This window comes from Brienomyrus brachyistius, chromosome 17 (assembly GCF_023856365.1).
Source record: "Brienomyrus brachyistius isolate T26 chromosome 17, BBRACH_0.4, whole genome shotgun sequence".
Classification (NCBI taxonomy): Eukaryota; Metazoa; Chordata; class Actinopteri; order Osteoglossiformes; family Mormyridae; genus Brienomyrus; species Brienomyrus brachyistius.
Window position 1 is genome coordinate 551,928 of NC_064549.1, and position 20,635 is coordinate 572,562.

Sequence of the window (20,635 nt, forward strand, 5' to 3'; positions counted from 1 at the left end):
TTGAATACACAGACACAGACACACACACACACACACAGCACTAGACTTTGACACTGACACCTAAAGGTTAAGGCAGACTATGTAATGTCATATCGCATCGTCATCCCTTGTACCATCTCCCCATCCTGTACAGCGCTGAAACCAGAATCTGTTGACAGAATTAAGTATTGTCAAGGTAATCAAACATACCTGTTAGCTATACCTCCTAAATTCTATGTTTCAAAGCAAATGGTACAATGTTAAAAGCAAAAAATAAAAAACAAAGCAGTTTAAAGTCCATGTTATTCCACCTAAGCAGGAAAAAGCACAAATTACAATACTTTTTACCAGCAAATTTTATTGCCTTGTAGTAAATTTGATAGGAACATTACTGCTGGACTCTGGAACGATTCTCGAATTATATTGTCAAGTTGTCAAGGGCGATGTCCCAAATCGAGAAGCATTTGCTTTAAATCAGTTTAGCAAAAATAAACGGTCTTACACTTCAGGTCCCATCATCCAGTTCATGTTGCCGTTTGTCCTGTGTGGAGGCATTTGTACATTGAGAGATCCTTATTAGCTAAATTCCCCCTTGTGCTTAAGGCTAATGCTTATGGTCTAAACAGGCAAATGAGCAGCCAACCCAGCCCATCACAAATGCATATTCACCAAATTTCATAAAGGGAAAAGTAGGTAGCCGAGTGAGACCAGTATTCTCCCAGTACAGTTTGTGACATTCCCTTAACCGTCAACCATTATTCCATTCATAGTCCCAACTCCAGATTCTCAATCTCTTGTAACAGCTGGGGCTCCATCTTTATCTTCTCGACCTGACAATGAGAAAAAAAAAACTGTATTCTACAACATGTTTGTACACTTCATAATCATATTACCGTGCCTTTATAATTGTGCAAACAGAAAGCAAACGGAAATCAGTGAGCTTCACCTGGTTCTTCTGCAGAGGTCTGCCGGCTGCCTGTTGGTCCTTCAGCTGGCCAATGGCCTTCAGCTTCTGTGAATTGAAAAGCTTGTCGCATGACACCAAGGCTCAGCAGGTGTGATCAGAGACACCACCTTGATGCGGAATCACCTGACCTTCCTAAGGTTCCTTATCTTCTTGTCAGTTTCAGGATCTCCAGAGGTTGGAGTGGGTTGGTTTGGGGCAGAGTCAGCTGGAGCAGGATCCACGGGCTCTTCAGAGGCGTCCGACTTCATCTCCTGCAAGAACGAGCCGACAGTGAGAATCACACGGACTTCTGGGGTGGGGGGGGGTGGAGCAGAGCGCAAGACACCACAAAGTTGTCGACCTGCTTGGCGGCTTTCTTGGCCTCTCGCTTCCTCTGGTTCTTCAGGGCAGTCTTGGACAGCGGCTTGTCTCCAGTAGAACCCGGTTTGAGGTTCTGTGGTGGTTCTTCTTCGTGCTGGCAGACAGTCAAGAGTCAGTCATACCAAATCTCACTGGTCTGACCCTGACCTTCACCATACCTTCACCTGAAGCTCGTGCTTTGGTTACTCACCAGCTTGGTGATGGGACTGGCAGCCTGGTTACGGAGTGCGGGGGGGCGGTAGGCCTGTGCCGGCTTGGGCTCCGTGCTGCCCAGCTCGGTGGGCACCGCCTGGTAGCGGACCGGTCTCTCAGGGAAGGTGCCTTCCGGAAAGGGCTGCCACTGCACTTCCCACAGTTCCGCCCCTTCTGCCACCTGCTCCTGGTGCAGGACCGCTCCCGTGTAGTGCCAGATCCGGTAACCGTTACAGACGCGGAGCCGTGGGGAGCAGGTCGCCGTGACGATGTGCTCACCGTCGGGGCACCAGGAGAAATGGGTGGCGTCGGCCGCCTGGGGCTTAGACACCTGTTTGTACTTCTTGACGTCCCAGACCTCCATCTGACCACGCAGGTTCCCAAAGCCGGCGAGAACCAGCAGGTGGCCCTGGGGGCTATAGAATGCCGCGTTCCGGGGCCCTGTGCCGAAGTCGAATATTGGGCTGCACTTGAGGTTAAAAACGGTGGCCTTCGCCGGCATGAAGCCATACACCACACAGAACTCCGAGGAGCTGGGACTCCACGCCACGTCGTAGATGGGCCCGTTCTTCGCTGACCGGGAGAGAGGAGAGAAGCCAGGTGACTTCACCGTCAGCCTTAACCCATCACCACCATCTAACCTGCCAACTTCAGCATCACCATCTGCATCTACTGCTCCAAATTCCCAGCCTGCTAGGTCAAGAGGAGCTCATGGTCCAGTTATCAACCCAATGCAACGTCCTGTGACAATCCAATAGACTGTGAAACGTGCAGATCAAACAGTCAGGCAAGGGGATCCCAAAGTGTGGGTAGCCAGATGATTTCCTGAGTATGTTAACATTAAAAATGTGATTGTGATTAATTTCCTGAGGGGGAGCCCATCCCAATCAGTCAAATCTACCCAACCCTCCCGCAATCAACAAAATAGTGAGTCTCCACCACTTATTTTGGGGGTTGTAGGCTTAAAAATTTGAGAAACCCACAAGTTAAACAACAGCCAGGAAAGCCGAGGAAAGATGCTGTACAGCGGACTGAATTTCCCTGCTGTACATTCTACCGCTTAGTTTTACTGTAAATATTGCATCACACTGGCAATACCAGAATGCTTCAGTCATGCTAATTAAACCCACTTTGAAGAACAGAGATCAGACATTGCTTTTAAACAATGTTCATCTTAAACCTTTTAAAACTGCTCATCTATGATTTATGCACATTAATTGTTGAAACTCTGCCAGAACTTTGTGATGGCAACTCACGCAGCTGCACGACGGCACTCTCCCCGTCGACGGCCAGGTAGTGCAGGGTCTGCTCCCCGTAGTAGGAGGCGCCGGTCTTGTCCACGTCCGTGCTGGCCGTCACCAGCACCGCCGTCGCTGGGAAAGGATCGGATGGTACATGACACGTCACACGACGTCTACATGCATCATGGGATTGAGCAGGGGGCCTGATTCCTGGAGCTAAATACTGGCCAGTATCCAACAAAATATAGTTTTACACAGTTTTTCCTTACCTGTAACTTTTCTCATTTGTATATGCTCTACTCCATTCTTACATGGACTGTACCAACACTCTCCTAACACATCATTAGCTCAGTCCAGCTTCAGCATACCTTTCTTATTCCACAATAATGTCACTTTGTCCGCCTTGAAAAAGCTTCTGTTAGCCAGGGCGGAGGATGGGCCCCCAAAATTAGGGTATTGGTAGAGACGGACGAACGAGGGGGTGCCTTTGCTTCCTGGGACATAGACAGCAACCTTGAGTGGCAATACATTGATTCGTGTTAGTCGTGTCACCACAGCCATGGAAATGACAAAATTAGATAATACGGGAGGCGCAGTGCGAGGACCTTGCTGGGCTGGGGTCCGGGAGACAGGGCGAAGTCCGACACCTTCTGCAGGTGAAGCTTGTTGGCGATATTTTCTGGAAAACAGGAAGCAGCTCCTTACACAGGGTGACGTGGGCAGTTCACGGCGGAATACACACGCTTAATGCACAGCAGAAACTGCCGGGCAGCCAGCAGAGAGGCCTACCAAAGGCGTTGTTCTCGAAGAAGTGCAGTTCGTTGTTGACGTTCCGGACGGCGATGCTCTCGTCGTCCGACCAGATGGGACACCTGAGAACGGACGTAATGGAGGCGGTGAGGCGTCACCATGCCGACGAGCCTAGAGCGCCATGACACAAACCCACTGCTGATACAGCGTAGAGAGTAAAGTATATCTGTATGGAACGCTGACGGATTTCCGCTGGCCACACCCACTTACAGCCACAGGAGAGCAAAACTACAGAAAGACCCTATAGCTCATACTGTCACATGACCTTACATTAGCATGTGTCACAGTGAAGGATGATTTAGAATTCAACATATAATCTACAGCATAGGTAGTCTCGTAGCCATGCACCATGCCTGACACGCACCTCCCCAGGAACTTAACTACAGGCATCGGGCCACGACGTAGGGTGCACACCTATGTAGCTATCTGTGGCTTAGATTCTACACAGAAGTGTCAATCAGCCTTAAGTCCACGCCCCCTTGGCTAGCTGCCGGAGTGTCACCTACCAACCCTGGGCCTTCTTCTGGTAGAAGGACTTGAGTATGGCGCCAGAATGTAGGTTCCATAGCTGCAGGTTAGGTTCTCCCTGTGGGTTGTCCTGGGTTTCTGAGAGAAGAACCACCACAATGAGCTTCAAGGAGCCACAGAAGAAGTGCAGCAGCTATGCCAGAGCTCTGTAAAGCCAGTGGAACCTCAGCACGTCTCGGGGTACCTACTGACATAGGGCTGCCACGTCACCAGCACAGAACCCAGAGGCGAGAAGTCCAACATGGCAGTCTTGGGAAGGTCGAGCGACTGAAGATATGTGCCATCAGCCACCTTGACAATGCTGACTCTGCGGGGAGGAGATCATGTGACACGTGGTTCCATAAAACACTAAGGGCTGATGTGTGAACTATTTAACCGCATCCTCCACCCAATACCAGATTGGTACAAAACATCACATTCCTTACTTTTCTCCATTGCACCAGCCGAATAAAGAGCCATCTTTACTAAAAGCGATGTATTTGCCTTTCTTTGTGTCCCTGGAAACAAACAGAATAATCCAAATGACTTCCAGCAGTTTTTGGAGGTAAACTACACTGAGAACTTTCAGGGCTTAATTCGTGTAATAGTATGTCCATACAAGCAGAAAGTTTAAAATGACAGGATGCACCTTTGGAAGGATGATGACTGTGCACAGGCGGGGGGGCCGCATCGTAGGGATGTCCCGCTCGACTCGCGGACTGTTAGTCAGGAACATTTCATTGAAACGTATTACTTTAGGTGCAAAATGGCTGAATATGCACTTAGAGAATCTGTTGTTATAAGTCAGACCCACCACAAGCGGATACGGAAACCTACGTGAAAGTTCAGCGCAGACTTTATCTCCCAATTCAAACTAAAACCAAAGCTGGTGATTTAAAACCCATCGTTCTCCTACAGCCGTTTATTTTGTATGCACACTCGTGTCGGTATTTAAACTGTACTTAAGCAAACAGGCTGTGGTTGAATTTGTATTTGATTTTGATTGTATTTAGCAGGAGTGGAGCGGAGTTGTGCTACATGTGGACGGCGTGAGAATTCCGGAAAATCCGCTCAAATTCATCACATGGTCATAATTAACTGCCAGTCCTCTTAGTAACAATACGATCGGTGGCTTTTTATATTGAAATAAGCAGTAAAGTGCGGGATTAAGACACAGTGAAGCGGAGGAACTGACCTGCCAGCAGCGGAGTGGGGGCCGCCATCTTGTACTGGGAAGGGGGCGGGCGGGGGGTGCGGTGACGCGAGGCGTCTGCAACCAGGCAGCGGTGATGAAACGCACCAGTTCCGTTTACAAACTGACACACAAAGTCAAACGCTCCCGTATAGTCTTACACGCACCCATATGTCATACGAGTGCCAAATACACCTCATTAGCCGTACTAATGATCGCCGCCGACGTCGTTTCTCTTTGTGAAAATGTCTTTAATTCATTCAACTAGACAAGGATCTCAGAAATGTGTCAATGGTTTTACGACAGGTAATGAGCAAAACCGGCCCAAGGTAGTGACATAGTAGGAGGCATGCAGGGGAGTCATCACCAGACCAGCGCTCAATGAGGGAGGGGCAGGCCGTCGAGTGACCACGCCCCTCTCTAAATAACCACGCCCCGGATCACGCGGTCGCCACCAATATGCAGGAGATTGTATAGAAGCCACCCAGCAGCAGGGCTAAGGACAAGCACAGCAGGTCAGTCAGTAGCTCCTTTGATACTAAAATGTTGCATCACTGAACAAACCTAAACATGAGGACAGCAAAGTCATGCATATAGGTGAAACCTGTTTTTTGTAGATCATTGGTGGTTACCTGTAGTAGATGCAGAACCAGTGTACAGGATCTGGCTTATCTCTGTTACTTAACCCTCCCTCAGAAGCACACGCTGAAACAGGACTGGGGTAGGTCTTCCAGGCCATCCGCCCCCAGCAGGGCCCCAGCAGCAGCCCAGCCGACGAGCATGCCCCCCCCCCCCCCACTCCCGCCTTCACCAAGACCTCCCCACCTCAAAGCAACTCTCATAGGGCTCCTGCCAGGAAGAAGAACAATGACTGGACCTCCAGGCTCCATATCAACATGGAAGAGAAGGATCACGGGAAGCCCTTTCATGGCTCTTGTTGTGTTTGGCTTTGCATGTCCAGTTCCTGCAGCTGGACTCTCAACAGACAGATGCTGTTGATATGTGTGTCTCACTGTGGTTTGTTTAAGCAGGAATTCAGAACAGTGGGAGTCTTGGGGGGATGTTTCTGAATAAAGACAGACGTGTCACCACCACGGTGCCTTTCAGTCAGTACAAATTGTACTGTTGCTCTTCTATACCACGGCATTTTTGCACAAATAACCTTCACCTCTACCATACAGTAACTTAAATACTGTATCCAGACTGATCCCACCATTAATTTGCACTGTATGTTGTCTTGTCAATTTGTACTGTTATGCTTGTGTCCTGTCTGCACTTATGATGCTGCTCTGTCTTTGTCCTGCTCTGTGCTGCACCATGGTCCTGGAGGAACGTTATCTCATTTCTCTATATACTGTGTGTATGGCTGAAATGACAATAAAACCTACTTGACTTGACTTGACTTGAAATTTATTGTCCATGTTGTTTTCTCAACAACTTGAGATGTTGGGTGCCCTACCTGTTTGTGTCTGTTTTGCTCTAAAAATGATCAAATGTCTATTAGGTGTATATCAGATGATGGTAGTTTCTATGTTAAATTCTCTGCAGACTGTTTTTCTGACTGGTTGTTCTTCACCTGAAAGTGTGAGATCTACCCTATCTGGTTTGACCTGAATGATGAGACCATCATCCCCAAGTAGCTAAGCTTCTTGCACTGTGACTGGAAATAGATGCCCAACATGAAAGATGCTGCTTTATTTAATGGTTACATCAAGAGTTTAAATTAGCTAAGAAGGTTGTTTTGTGAAAATACATTTTATTTGATTCCTAATAGACTTTGTGATTGTCTATCCATTTACTGTGCCTGTTTGTCCTATGCTGGGTCGTAGGGACCTGGATCCTATCCTGGAAGTTATGGGCACAAGGCTGGGAATAATTAATGGGTGGGGGGGTACCAGCCTATTGCAGAGCACACAACCCATCTCAGTCCATGCACCATTTACACCTATGGACAGTTTAGCAGCTGCAATTTCACATTGGCATGTTTTTGGACTGTGGGGGGGAAACCGGAGAATCTGGAGAAAACCCCTCAGTGACACACGGAGTACAGGCAAACTCCACACTCTTATTCACAGAGGTGTGGGGGAACAGTGTTAACCACTAGGCAACCCCAAGGTTGTGACTGGTTTGTACACAGATGAGAAACCTGTATAAAAAGGCTTTGCTTCCAGTAGTGATGTCACTACTTGGATCAGATTCAGACAGTAGTATCCCAGTACAGTGAGGTTGCTGGACTCAAAGCTGAGGTCCTTATTCACCAGTAAAGACAAGCTGGAATGACACTCCTGATGCCTTATCATCTCTGGGGGCCCTAAGCTGACATGGGGAGGGGGGAGCTTTGTGCGAGTTCGCTTGGCAGTGAACAATCGGAGGACTCCAGTGGGAAAAGACAGCTGGGCAGCCTAAAGTGTCAAAGCTGCAACGGTCCATTACTTTGTCTGTCCTGAAAACTTGCTAAAAATTCAAATTAAAGACATGTTGCTATAATATAAATGATCATATTATGTTACATCCTTAACTGTAACTTCTGGAAATTCTGTCTTCATGGGACCCCTAGTTTTCAGGGGCCCTGGGCAGCTGCCTACCCATGCCTTATCTGAAGTTGGTCCCTGCTTATCATACAAAACAAAATCCCCTATCGAAATGTCCCCCACACAGATGGGAATTAAATCCAGTTTGGTTAGGAAAAGTGCTACATAAATGTAATATTTATTGCTGATGCAGTCAATTTAATTTTAGGAGAGAAAAAAGAGAATCTATAACCTTTAAAAATAAGTGTGACCACAGTGTTGTGTGATCATGTGAACACAAGCATTGCTGTAGGCTTACTTGATCAAGCAGCCACCAGATGTCCTACATGTCACGTGACCGAATGCTTTGTGTTCTGAGACATGTAACCTGATGCTGATGTTTCCCGTGTCGGTCATTGGTCCAAAGCGGCATTTCGGAGATCTGGGCTCGGCCAACGCAATGGAAAAACGCCGGGGTGGCATTTCCGTGCCCGTGTTCAACCGGGCTCACCAGAGCGCTCGGCCTTCAGGCGAATGGTCCAGGAGTTTGCGGAGACCACGTTGCCACGGCGGAGGAGTCGGCATGTGTATGTGCCTTCGTTGAATTCATTAGCTACGATCCGTAGCTCGTGGCCCTTCATGGCGATGTACCCGGGAACCGAAGACGCCAGCAGCTCCCCGTCTTTGTGCCACCTATTCGGAGAGAAAGCCGTACAAAGTGGCATGACGTAATGGGCACATGTACTGCGACGTGTAACAATATATGGCCGCGCTATGGGATTGCGTGATTGCTATATATACCAGAGCACGGGCGTATCCTGTACCTGACTTTGGAGGGAGTTTTGGGAGTGTTTGCACCGCAGCGGAACCGTATCACTCTGCCCCGGGGCACAAGTTTAACTCTGATATTGGAAGCGGGTGGGGTTGGCATGGTAACTGCATCAAGAGGCTCTGTGAGGATAGGCAAGGGTGGGGGGACAGAGGAGCGAATCAGTGCCACAGAGATGCATGAGTGTTGAGCAGACGATCTGGATGCATCTGGATCATCCTGGATGATCTCTTGGACGATGGCTGTGCCATTTTGAGGTTTTGGATTCTTTAAGGCACTAAGGCTGTTATAATGAAATTGAACCGCAGAAGACGGAGAAGTACCAGATCCAAATTGGACTCTCACCCATGCAGAGGTCGCACTGACGAGGGCAGTTCTTCTTCATGAAGCTCCTCCTCTGCTCACAGAACCCGAGTCGGGCCCACGGGTCACACACTCTCCGCTTGTCCAAGCACCCTGTGCATGTGCACATGGAGAATCAGGCAAGTCTTCTGCTTACTGATCCTGCCCAAACCTGTCCCCATCCCACGGTACCGTAGAGGCGCTGGATGGCCCACACGTCATCCTGGGCGACGTCCCGCTGACCTGTGTAGGTGGCATTGGGGTGCATCAGGGCCCTCGGATCCCTGGAGTGCCACAAACCGAGGGCGTGGCCAATCTCATGGGCAGCTACCTGAACGAGGTCATTGAGCCACACACCTGAACACGGGCAGGCGTCAGACACAGACACACACAGACACACACACACACACACACACGATTAGTTATCGTTAGGGATGCAAGATTCCGGAGAGTTTCCAACTTGGAAAATTTTCAAAATTCCCCAGCTTAACTTCCCATGGAATGGAAAGTTTCTGGAAAGTTTTCGCCCCTTTGCAACCCTAGTTATTATGATCTATAATTTCATATTAGCATATTGATTACAAATGTGAGAAGTCTATGAAGTCATGTGGCATTTATAATAATTCATTAAATGAAATTAAATTAAATGTTTTAATTTTCTGACACACTGAACTAAGCCTAGGGTAGTGATAGCTGCACGCTGTGGGTGAAAGGACCTTGTTTCCAGCTGTAGCGGGACCTGCCAAGTACCCAGAATTCATGGTTGTCAAAGTGGATCTCGCCACGGGGGGGCAGGAAGGCATGAGCTAGCTCCCCATTCACGCCGTCAAAGCAGGGATGCAGGGGGGCCCACCAGCAGTCTGTGTGGTTGTGGGTGTAGAATCCTGAGAAGAATCTCACACACACACACACACACACACACACACACACACACACACCACACACACACACACACAATATTTGTACATGAGAAACACACAGAGAAACACTGTCTGCTACAATCCACATGTTGCTAGAACCCTTTTGAAACGTTCAAATCTATGGCAGAGTCTAATTAAACCACGGAAATCGAAAAATGCCTGATTTAAGAACAAGGGTGAGCTTCGCGTCCCGCATGTCTGCTCGCACCGATGGTGATGTCAGCGCTCCTGCTGGGCTGGGTGACTTCAGTGAAGGACATCGGTGACACTTCACTCCACTTGGCAAAGGCGAGACTGATGGCTTTGCGTGTGTCTTCCTTGTTCAGGGTGCTGGGAAACCTAGTGATCCTGGTCAAAGTCGCGTTATATAGCAGCAGAATATCGGATTCCCACAGCTGTTTAAGCAGCATGTTTTAAAGTCAAATTTACATCAGTCATTATCTGTCACTTACATTGCAGCACATCAAATGACCTCTCTGCCCTCCTCACAGTATATATATCAAATACCATGTATCAAATAGGCGTCCCCATGACCTCTTCACCCTCCTCACAGTATATATATCAAATACCATGTATCAAATAGGCGTCCCCATGACCTCTCCACCCTCCTCACAGTATATATATCAAATACCATGTATCAAATAGGCGTCCCCATGACCTCTCCACCCTCCCTTACTTGTAGGTGATGTTAAAGTGTCCCCACTTATAGCCCAGAGGGTTGATGGTATAGCGTCTGGATCGGATCAGAACCGGTGCTGGCAGAACATCTTCAGAAGCAGAAACCTATACGAGGCAGGGAGGGTGACATGGGGATTTTGAACGGCAGAGTGTGTTACTCAGGCAAAAGCTGCTTCCCCTGATCCTTTCTCACACCCCGTCTCTCCACCCACCCCCACACAGAAATATCTACCATCCACATGTGACTGTAGCCCCCCTGTGACCCCCAATGTCTCCTCACATCTCCCTGAGTGCTTTCTCCTCCCGATTCTCTCTGCCCAACTCCTTAAGAAATAACTTTGGTTTATAACGTTTCTTAATGACTATATCTCTCCATTTGTCGTGTGCCTTGCAAGTATAATGGAGTGTCTCTGCGGGGCTAAGAAAGCGTCAGCCTCAGTCTCCCCTGATTTAACACCCTAAACTTCAACCAAGAAAGGACACGGAGAGGACCGTGTTCAATCTGCCATCTCTCTGGTCCCGGATCATTCTGCCCTGCTTACCTCCTGACCGGTCCAGAAAGGAGACCCCGCGGCCCAGTCCAGCACCAGAAGCAGCAGCACCACCACAGATTCCCGGAAAACGCAGCGTCCGGCTGCAGCCGACCCTCTGCCTGCCATCGGGGTCTGTCTTTCATCTCAGAGCCCGACGCTCTCCTGAGCCTCATCAGCAAGCTGCTCACCAAAGACGCGAAGCCCACCTCGACCCTCCTCTTTCTCCTCCTCCTCCTCCCGGAGCAGCAGAGTGTTCAGCCTGCTGGGTATTCCCCCACCGCCGCCCCCGGATTATAAACAGCCACACAGCAGATGCAGACAAACCCTTTAGACACTTTACGCTAAGCGCAGTTCCTGGGCCGGAAGATAAACCGGCCTTGGACTTTGGGGTCCTTCATGGTAATTTTTGCCAACCCACATATGCATCGGCCCACCAGGAAAGCGCCCGCATGCCAGATGGCCGGGCAGACTCTGAACTGGTCCCCACTATAGGAAAGGGGTCCACGTTTCATGCCAACAAAGTGCAAAGCAGAAGCATGAAGAAACATGTTGGAAATTCAGGCTGGAGCGCAGCATCTCACACACCTCTCTGCTACAGATGGTAGCCAGATGGAGTCTTTCTTTTTGTTTTTTTAATGCCTCAGTTTGAGGCCCATTTCTCTCAGAGGAGGAGGTCAGCATTCGTGGCATGCAAGGTGCCTCCGTCAGTGCGTGGCGTACCCACCGAAACATGCCCGAGGTTGCGGTGTAGCCCCTTAACAAGCAGCTATCAGCATGAATGACACTTCTGATGCCTAATTATCAGGGGTGGACTAACTTCTCTGGCATGTGGGGCGTGCAGATGTCACAGTCGCCCGATGCAGGGGCGCCGCTAAGGGGGGGAAAGTTGGGACAATTCTAAGGGCCCACGCCCTTTAGGGGCCCCCAGAGATCTGCTTTATTAATAATAACACTACTAGCAGTAAAGTAAAAGAAATAAAAAAATGTATCTACAAAAGAGTTACAAATAAAACAATATTACGGCTTATTTCTGCATCTCCAGTCAAATTACACCCCTCTCTGATTCACTGCATGGTTCAGCCCATCCTACCTAGCGTAGAGTGTCGCTGCTGAGTGAGAGCAGGTGCAGATATGTCAAGTTCAACAAAGAAGCATAAGTCCGGTCATCGGAAACGACAAGCGAGGTTACATAGAGCAGAGAGAGAGAAAACGGGCCGACAATTACTCACTAAGTTTTTCGAAAAGAAAGGTATTCACGAAGCTTCCTTTGATGTAATGTTGGCGCTACTTGCATAGCAAACCATTAACGTTATCTGATACTGAATAGAACAGGTTACGTTTTTCACCAATGAAAATTAAATATGTAATTTTTCTATTACATTTATTTTTGAACAATAAATCATCTGCTAGCTACAGCCATGGTAGGTCTCTGATTAAATACTGATACGGTACCTGTCAAAAGCAATAACAAAAGTAATAGGTCGGTACTATTATATTGCAGACAAAGATTTTGAATAGCTAGGTTGGCTTGTATGTTTTGAGCGGAATGGGTGTGGTAGGGGGGCCCAACCTCATATTTTGTCATAGGGCCCAAAATTTCTAGCGGCGCCCCTGGCCCGATGTTGGAACCAATGGACACGTGAGGCACCCACACACATGGTGAAGGTTCCGATCGCCCCAGACAGACCACACCAAAGGAGGATCGTCATATCGTTCGCCAAGCATTACAGAACCCCTTGACATCTGCGAATGTCTTCCAGACACAGGCATTGGACTCTCTAGAGCACCCTGTGCCCCCCCCCCCCCCCCCCACTGTGTCCCGACTGGCATCCGCCGGATTACAGGGTCACCATCCCAGGCGTAGGCTGCCGCTCACACCAGCGCAGAGACGGCTGTTTGGCGTGGTGCCGTAACCGGGAGGCATGGACTGATGAGCGGAATCCTAGCATGTTCAGTGATGAACCTCATTACCATGGATGACCGTCATGTGCGTGGCGGAGCTGAGGGGAGAGGACCGATCCTGCCGATGGTGTGGATTTACAGGCCGGCGTTACTGCTGGCATCATGGTGTGGGGAACCACAGAGTGTGACATCAGGTCATCTCTGGTAGTGACTCAGGGGAGCCTGACGACACAGCGCTACGTCAGTGACGTCCTGCGTCTGCCTGTCTTACCCCTCCTGGGACAGCACCCCGGTACAGTCTGTCAGCAAGCCAACACCCGTCCACACACGGCACGTGTGACTATGGGCTGCCTGCGTCATGTTGAGGTCCTCCTGTGGCCAACCAGGTCCCACGATCTTTCCCCAATGCAACGTGTGGGATCAGCTCAGACGTCAACTCAGTGCCAATCTTCAGGATCTCGATGGCCAGTTACAGCAGCTGTGGGCCGACTTGCCGCAGGAGAGGATACAACGGCTGTACGACTCCCTTCCGCACTATATCACTGCATGTATCCAGGCCCTGGGGGGGGGGGGGGGGGGGGGTGTGTGCCACACCCTACTGACATGGGGCCAGCAGTGTGTCCATACTTTATTATCCGTTTGATCTGCTATTATAATCATTGTGATAGTCACACAACCTTTCACCCCAAGCAGGTTCATTTCAATCACACCACTCTCTCTGGGTGCTTAACTTTTTTTTGTCACTGAGCGTATTTTTTATTTATGCAGCAGATGCTTTTTCTATCCAAAGTGATGGACATTTTTGAGAAAGTTGGGTCAGACAGCTCCTGGGGCAGCTAGAGGTTAAGGGAGTCAACAGCATGATCACTCTACCGACCACGAGGGGGGATTTGAACTGGCGACCTTATGAACACGGGAGCAGAATCCGAACCTGCAGTCACATGACCCAGCCCCCCAGAAAAGAACACACAAAAGCAGCAGGGAATCTGGTTATGACGTTTATTTGGGTTAACTGGACAGTCACAAAATTACCAAATGAAGACTGAACACCAAAGCAGGAAGGAGGGGGGAGGGGGCGGCACGTTCTGGGCCTCTCTCAGGATGCAGCAGGTGAGGGCAGTGGGGGCTTCAGGTGGTGTTCAGCAGGACTGTAGTGTTTGGGGAACTTTGTGCTGGGTGCAGCCATTCTCCCCACCTCTGGAGGCGCACCACTCTGTGCTGGAGGGGGGGTGCATGGCCGCTAAGGGCTATGAGGGCTGTGGGGGCCCAGGGGCAACCCCCCCCCCCATCTGCTTTCTGGGTTTAAAGGACCAACCAACATCCCCTGACGTCAGAAAATGGGCAGGACAGGGGCGTAGACTGAGCCAGTTGGTCTCCCTGGTGCCCCCTGAGAGATGCCAAGCTCACCCACAAGGGGGCAACAGCACACGCTAGCTGGACTTACACTTGGACACATACGCTACCACTAAGCGAAGCCGTTTGGATCTAAATCGGATTTTTTTTCGCGTCGCGATATTCGCATTAGCCGCATGACTGCTCCTACTGCTGCTTCGTGTTCCTTAACGGCGAAAGGATTTGGTCACGGGAACGAAACACTCGCAGGGAGATGGAGAGCAAGCAGAGTGGAAAGAGAAGCAGCACAGTCAGCGGCGAGCGGGAGCAAGGGGGGGGGAGGGGGGGCACAGCACACGGAGCGCACGGCGGTAAGAGAAAACCAGCTGACAAAACTCACAGGATATAATGAGCAGGGAGGCACTGGAGCCGACTATACCACTAACTTATAGGGGGAGAGGGAAAAGGAATGGTCCAAAGTGCAGGTGGGGGGAGGGGATATCAAAGGGCAAGCTTCAACACACCCCAACAGATGGGAGGGGGGTTCATCCCTGTTTCGAGTACATGCTTATAGACGCAGTGTTTTAACGCAGAAACCATCTCCGGTTCCCTCCTGCAGCCATCCGTCAGACACCTGAATATCACCACCATTACACGGCCACCAGCGTCGTCTCCTCAGGCCTCCTATTTGAGAGTGTGTCCCCCTCACCCCCGCCCCCCCACGGCTCCAGTAGCACTAACAGCGGGTCTCGTAGATGCCACTGCGGCCAATGTAGCGCACCCATTTGATGACATCGTGGTCGCTGTAGTTCAGCTTGGGCTCGAACACCTTGAGATAGCGAACCTTGAGTCCAGAGGGAGCGAAGGGCACCTGAGGAGGGCGGGGGGCTGGTCAGACCACAGGCGCACTGAGCAGGATGGCTGAGCGAAGCGGCCCAACTCACCTCGAAGTTCATGGAGATGGGGGGACGCGCCCACTTCTTCTTATCGTTTGTGGGCAGCAGCTCGATCTCGGCGCTGATCTGCGACTCCTTCATCCCGGCCATGCGCTTGATCCTGCAGAACATGCAAGGAGTTACTCGTGTCCACAAGGTGGCGCCGTCACCTCCCTACACACAGAGGTACTCACTTCCACACGATGGCGTTCTCACTGGCCTTGTACTTGGCTTTGCCCTTCATACAGATCACCTGCACCCCGCTGGTGTTGAGCGGGGTGGGGATTCGCACCTGAGGGGGCAGAGAAGGAAGGTTCTGCTTCATGTCCCAACTCCATGTGACATCGGGTCAGCAGCCCAGTCCCGATTCTCACCTCAATCTTCTGGGCCAGCAGGGAGGGTTTGAAGTTGGACTTGATGACCACCTTCACCTCCAGCTTGGTGCGGCCGACTTCCCTGACCAGAGGAATGACCCGGAAGGGCAGGATGATGTCCTTAGTGGTGCGGTACCTGCATACAAACCCACGTTATGAGCGTAACATCGCAGAGATGTGCAAGCGCGACCGCGACTGCGAATCCGCTGACCTCATGAGCTCGTACTCCCCGTCGGGCGGGATGAAGCTGATACTCCTCTCCGAGTCGAACTTGCTGAGTCGCACGCATTGGTGGAAGGTGCAGTCGTCGATGGCGATGGACTGCTTTCCACTGCTGGGACGAAGGGGTTGGGGGGGGGTACACAGTTTAACGGGAAGCCCCAGAAGAGCAGTGTAACAGAAACAGGATGATGGGGGACAGGCTGAGAGCAAGGAGACGTGGAGCAAGGGGACCAGCACAGTACTGACGGGTCCTCAAGCAGGGGATGGACTGAGTGTACGGGACAGACTGACACGGATAGAACACGTGGCTGACATACACAGACACGCATGCACTGGGGCTGATGGGTCAATATGAGACTCTGGCCAGGCGAGTTTTACGCTACCTGCCCCCTAATTCACTGAGGTCCAGCACAGAGACGGGAAAACGGGGAACAGATACAAAAAGATACAAGAACCACCACTTAGGAACAGAAACACGAAAGAGACTGAATTCAAGAAATAAACAAAATTTCAGCACAGAAGCACAGATCTCCGGCCACACCCTGAACCCAAACCAGCGTGTCGATGGCGCAGGGCCAGTGGCTCGAGGTCTCAGGTGCGAGCACAGCAGCGGGCCTCACCTCTTTCCCGCATCGTCTGTCGCGCCGCCCTTGCCCTGCTTGTCGATGACGATCTTGTCGTTCATGCCAAACTTACACTCGGGCATTCCGCTCAGGTAGCTCTTCATCACGACCCGGCCAGACACATGGGCACTCAGAACCTGGCCTGGGGGGAGGGTTTACATTACAACATCCAATCAGTGGGGAAATTAAAAAGATGACCGAGCTGCAACACCACCCCCCCCACCACTAGGGGCTGTCAGTCCGTACCTTGCGGGGACATTAGCAGGTTGACGCTCTCCAGCACATCCAGGAAAAGCTCATTTCTCCGGTACTTGATCCCCTCACGACGCCAACCGATTTGCCCCGTCACCTGGCTAGTGATCTGAGACTGCTCCTCCTTGGTCTGGATGGGGAGAAGAGGAGGGGCTAGCTTTATGGACTGGCTGCTGTCAGCCACTACGAGTGTCACTTCAACCGAAAAGGGAACTAGTTTGACACCGAAGAGCACTTACATGGTGCTTCAGTGTGTCAAGTCCACGGGAAGAGCAGGATCACAGCAACAGGGACAGAGAGAGGGAGATCGTCAGCCACGTGTGGCAAAACCTCCGATACAAGCCGCACCAAAAGCGCCCTGCCCCTCACCTGACTCTTAATGCCCTGCTGGGTGATAAAGGTCTTCAGGGCTCCAGTTTCAGAGTTCTGGGGGTAGCCAAAGTCCAGGATCTCTACAGGGGGAAGAAGGTAATCAGACAGGGAGAGATGGGGCTGAGCGCAGGTCGGGGAGTGTCTGTCATTCACAGCAAGAGAACACAGATTACGGCCGGACGGTGGAGGTCCGGGAGGAGCTGAGGGATCCACACTGAAGCCTCTATCACCGGGTGGACCGATGGAACCCGTCTGCGCTGAACTTTCTTTAGGTTTTGATTTTCTCACTAAAGGGCAAAAAAAAATCAAAACCTAAAAAAACCACAGCAGAGCGGAGTCAGCTGACGGAAAGCCAGAGGAGACCCCCCCAGGCCAGGGAGGCTCACGCGCAGAGGGATGGGTAGCTAAAATAAAAGGGCAGAAAGACAGAGACACCGGCGTGGGGTTAACGCGTGGATCCGGGGGGGGCACATTACCGTCCAGCAGCTCGTAGATGAGCACGAAGTTGTTCTTGATGTTCTCCTCGCTGATCTTGCCGAAGTAAGCGGTCATCACGTCGCACATCTTGTAGAGGAACTCGAAGACCATGGCGGCGTTGACATTCTGCTTGGTGACGGCCGCCAGCCAGATGTTGGAGCGCTTAACGTGGAAGAAGCTGGTGCGGGCGATGTTGGTGACGGGCGAGCGGACCTGCTGCCGGGCGTGGATCACGTTCACACGGAACGCGTCCACCGCATTGCGCCTGGACACACACACACACACACACACAAAGCGTAAGCATAACCTCAAATGACGGCTTATGTCCTCCTGACTGGTTTCACAGAACAAGACATCATGCTGTCTCAAGTCAAGGGAGCACATTATAAAAAATAAATTGAATGCTTAAAATTATACTATATCATACACAGCCTGCGCTGCACAACTGCCAAGTTGTTGACCATCCACACTTTGGATAGAAAGTCAATTTGCCTGATGCACCAAACCAACCAGGACTGGAAGCCATAAGGAACCAGTGTCAGACTGCACAGCCAGCCTTCTGGGCGGAGGACAAGAGGGAGAGGCAGCCTCTATGAGCTCAGTCTTGGCCACTGAAGAACTTAGGCAAATCTCCATAAGAATTTAAAGATACTTAAAAACAAAATTAGATTTTCAGTTCTTTCCGAGCCGCAGTCTCCTCTGGACGTAGCAAGCCTAGCAGTGCAAAAACGGACTACATCTTATAGACCATTAGAGATGTTTTCATCTCAGAAGCTCATGCAAGTCCAACAGCCAGCGACTGCTAAATGTCATCCTGTAGGAGTCTCCAACATGGCATGTCTTTAAAAACACACATCCAAAAATGTCTAGCAACCAAAAGGAATTACAAAGCTGCAAAAAAAAAGGTTATAAAAGAGGAGCAGACAACAGCCATTGGGCAGTAATGAATGGGGGACACAAGCGAGCGAGGCAGGATTCCAGTCAGCACCACCCCATACCTGCAGGGGGCGCAAGCACACATGCTTTGGGGCAGTCGTTGCTGAGCTGGTCTTACCTATTCCTATAGCAGCCAATGCAGTGATGGACATGGACAGAAATGGCAACAGCAAAAGGAAGACGGACAGGAAGAGAGAGGAAGGAAGAGAGCAGGAATAGGCGGGGGGCAAAATGGAGAGAGAGAGGATCAGGCACACAAACAGGCACTACACGATGATCCCGCTGAAGCCACACAGCAAATCCATCAAGGTACTATTCAGAGATATGATAGCAATGTAGAGCAGAGAGAGGGCCCACACAGCAGGAGGGCCACAGGGGAGCAGAAGGGTACTGCCGCGTGTGCTCTCTCTCTCTCTCCTTCTGAACAGAGAGGATCATGCGAAATTTGAATGACTGTTGAAGTACAAACCACCCCCTTATGTAAAACGTTTTAAATGCAAAGCTTAGACTTTTCACCAAAACCCCTCGTATCACACAAATCCCAGTCTCTGTTGTCTTCAGTCTTCACTCACCCTATGTCATCGCGGTACACCCGGGAGATCAGCACCTCCCCCTTGTGGTTGTAGATGAACAGTCCTCCAATCATGTTGGCAGCCGTTCAGTGTTGTCCTGCCATGACTAAATGCCTGTGGAGGAGTTGGGGAGAAATTAAAAAGTGTTCTCACGTGACAACATGACTGCCCTCTGATTCGCCGAAAGCACAGTACAGCCCCTGAATAGAAACCGAGACACGCAACACGGATCAAAGTAGGCATTCCTCTGCCAACCTAAACACCTCTAGACAAGAATGATGCTGTCTATCAGAGTGCATCTGTCCACATTAGACGCGATAAGCAACACGAAGGCTTCCGGACCGCCTGCCACCAGAAGGCCCCACCCATCTGAGGGTCTCGATTAGACCCCAAGCACCTCCTCCAGATCATGGATAAGTGAAGAGCTGCACTGAAATAGACTGATTAAACTGCTCCGTAAGGATTCCCGGGAAGTGCAATGTGTGTGCAAATTGTTACTGAAAACAGGAAGATGTTTAAGAATTTGACACTACAGAGACAGTCGTGGTCGGCTGCTATTTCCTATAACATACAGCGCCAGTCACTGCGGAAACAAACGGGCAGCCTTTTAAATGCGTTTACATGGCGTGCGCGGCTTTGTCACACAGACAACTTAAAACCCTCAGGTTTGGATGGATTTCATCGCCATCGTATAGCGATGCCTGCCTTCATTGCGACGTCCTGTCTACGCCGGTCTCTAGCATCACCTCCATAATTCCCTGAAGGGCAGTACAAGGCGGACGGAAAAATAAAAAATAAAAATAAGACTAGGAAACGGAACCGAGAATGATCCCAGCCGACTGTCCTTCCCACCGAGAAAAATAAGAATTGCTACTCGGTCCACCCACCGAGGAACATGTCACCGCCCTGCGAGAGCCGAAGACTGGGCGACGCGACGCGACACACACCCCGGTCACTGCGCAAACATCCGCAGACTCCCACGGGTAGACACCGTTACAAACACGGTCCTTATCTCACGGACGGACTGCAGTAGCCGCTTCGTCTCCATTTCCCGCAGTTTCCCCCGTAACGGACCAAGATGTCGTCCGCAGCGGCGCAGCCCGCCGATCCGTCCTTTTCTCAGAATGCGCCCCATCCGCCAAATATGCCCGTTCATTCACAACTCGGCCTTTCAGCTCGCTCTCTCACCCTTAAACCCGTATGCCATTATGCTCCATCAAGACCGACATGCCCAAGCCGGATGACCTTACCGCTCTCCTCCAGTCCCACTACCGCCGGACCGTTCCTGTGTAACCGGTGCCACCGCACTTCTCGCTTCTCCGATTCAAAATGTCTACCTCTCCTTCGCTCGGAGGCGACCGTCAGCTGACCGCGCTGCTGCGTCATGACGTCATCACGCACAACCAGAAGCCCCGCCTGTTTGCTGCCCGCCGGCTGGCACGGAGCCATTCTTCACTCAAATGTATTCGTACCGAGAGTAAACCTAGTTCAATAAGTGCTTCAGATTTGACGTGATTGTATTCGATATGTAGCGAAAAGAGATGTAAACAAAGGGTCATACTGCCGTAGCCGTAATTA

General features: G+C 50.7%; 3 protein-coding genes and 1 long non-coding RNA gene across 4 annotated transcripts; 1 reads left to right on the top strand and 3 right to left on the bottom strand.

Annotated features, from left to right (window-relative positions):
* Window positions 1-317: 317 nt before the first annotated feature.
* Window positions 318-5,397, bottom strand: eif2a (eukaryotic translation initiation factor 2A). Its single transcript, XM_048980805.1, has 14 exons — window positions 5,252-5,397; window positions 4,706-4,775; window positions 4,503-4,574; window positions 4,266-4,384; window positions 4,056-4,155; window positions 3,529-3,611; window positions 3,345-3,418; window positions 3,108-3,252; window positions 2,755-2,871; window positions 1,497-2,071; window positions 1,287-1,400; window positions 1,075-1,197; window positions 926-991; window positions 318-809 (listed from the first exon to the last, which is right to left on the bottom strand). The coding sequence occupies exons 1-14, from the start codon at window positions 5,277-5,279 to the stop codon at window positions 744-746; spliced, it is 1,752 nt and encodes a 583-aa protein (XP_048836762.1). The 5' UTR covers window positions 5,280-5,397; the 3' UTR covers window positions 318-743.
* On the top strand, window positions 4,990-6,643 carry LOC125711651 (uncharacterized). The gene is made up of 3 exons (XR_007383082.1): window positions 4,990-5,105; window positions 5,555-5,763; window positions 5,945-6,643. It is a non-coding gene; the product is annotated as an uncharacterized LOC125711651 (long non-coding RNA).
* On the bottom strand, window positions 6,643-13,809 carry mmp23bb (matrix metallopeptidase 23bb). The gene is made up of 8 exons (XM_048980806.1): window positions 11,070-13,809; window positions 10,526-10,632; window positions 10,058-10,197; window positions 9,646-9,813; window positions 9,122-9,286; window positions 8,933-9,043; window positions 8,583-8,709; window positions 6,643-8,451 (listed from the first exon to the last, which is right to left on the bottom strand). The coding sequence occupies exons 1-8, from the start codon at window positions 11,184-11,186 to the stop codon at window positions 8,256-8,258; spliced, it is 1,131 nt and encodes a 376-aa protein (XP_048836763.1). The 5' UTR covers window positions 11,187-13,809; the 3' UTR covers window positions 6,643-8,255.
* Window positions 13,810-13,947: 138 nt separating this feature from the next.
* Window positions 13,948-20,460, bottom strand: ap2m1b (adaptor related protein complex 2 subunit mu 1b). The gene is made up of 13 exons (XM_048980812.1): window positions 20,308-20,460; window positions 19,058-19,171; window positions 17,549-17,814; window positions 17,070-17,152; window positions 16,940-16,945; window positions 16,695-16,830; window positions 16,446-16,590; window positions 16,209-16,223; window positions 15,815-15,937; window positions 15,604-15,739; window positions 15,424-15,521; window positions 15,239-15,350; window positions 13,948-15,165 (listed from the first exon to the last, which is right to left on the bottom strand). Exons 2-13 carry the CDS (start codon window positions 19,129-19,131, stop codon window positions 15,031-15,033), a joined length of 1,329 nt encoding a protein of 442 aa, XP_048836769.1. The 5' UTR covers window positions 19,132-19,171; window positions 20,308-20,460; the 3' UTR covers window positions 13,948-15,030.
* Between the last annotated feature and the right edge of the window lie 175 nt (window positions 20,461-20,635).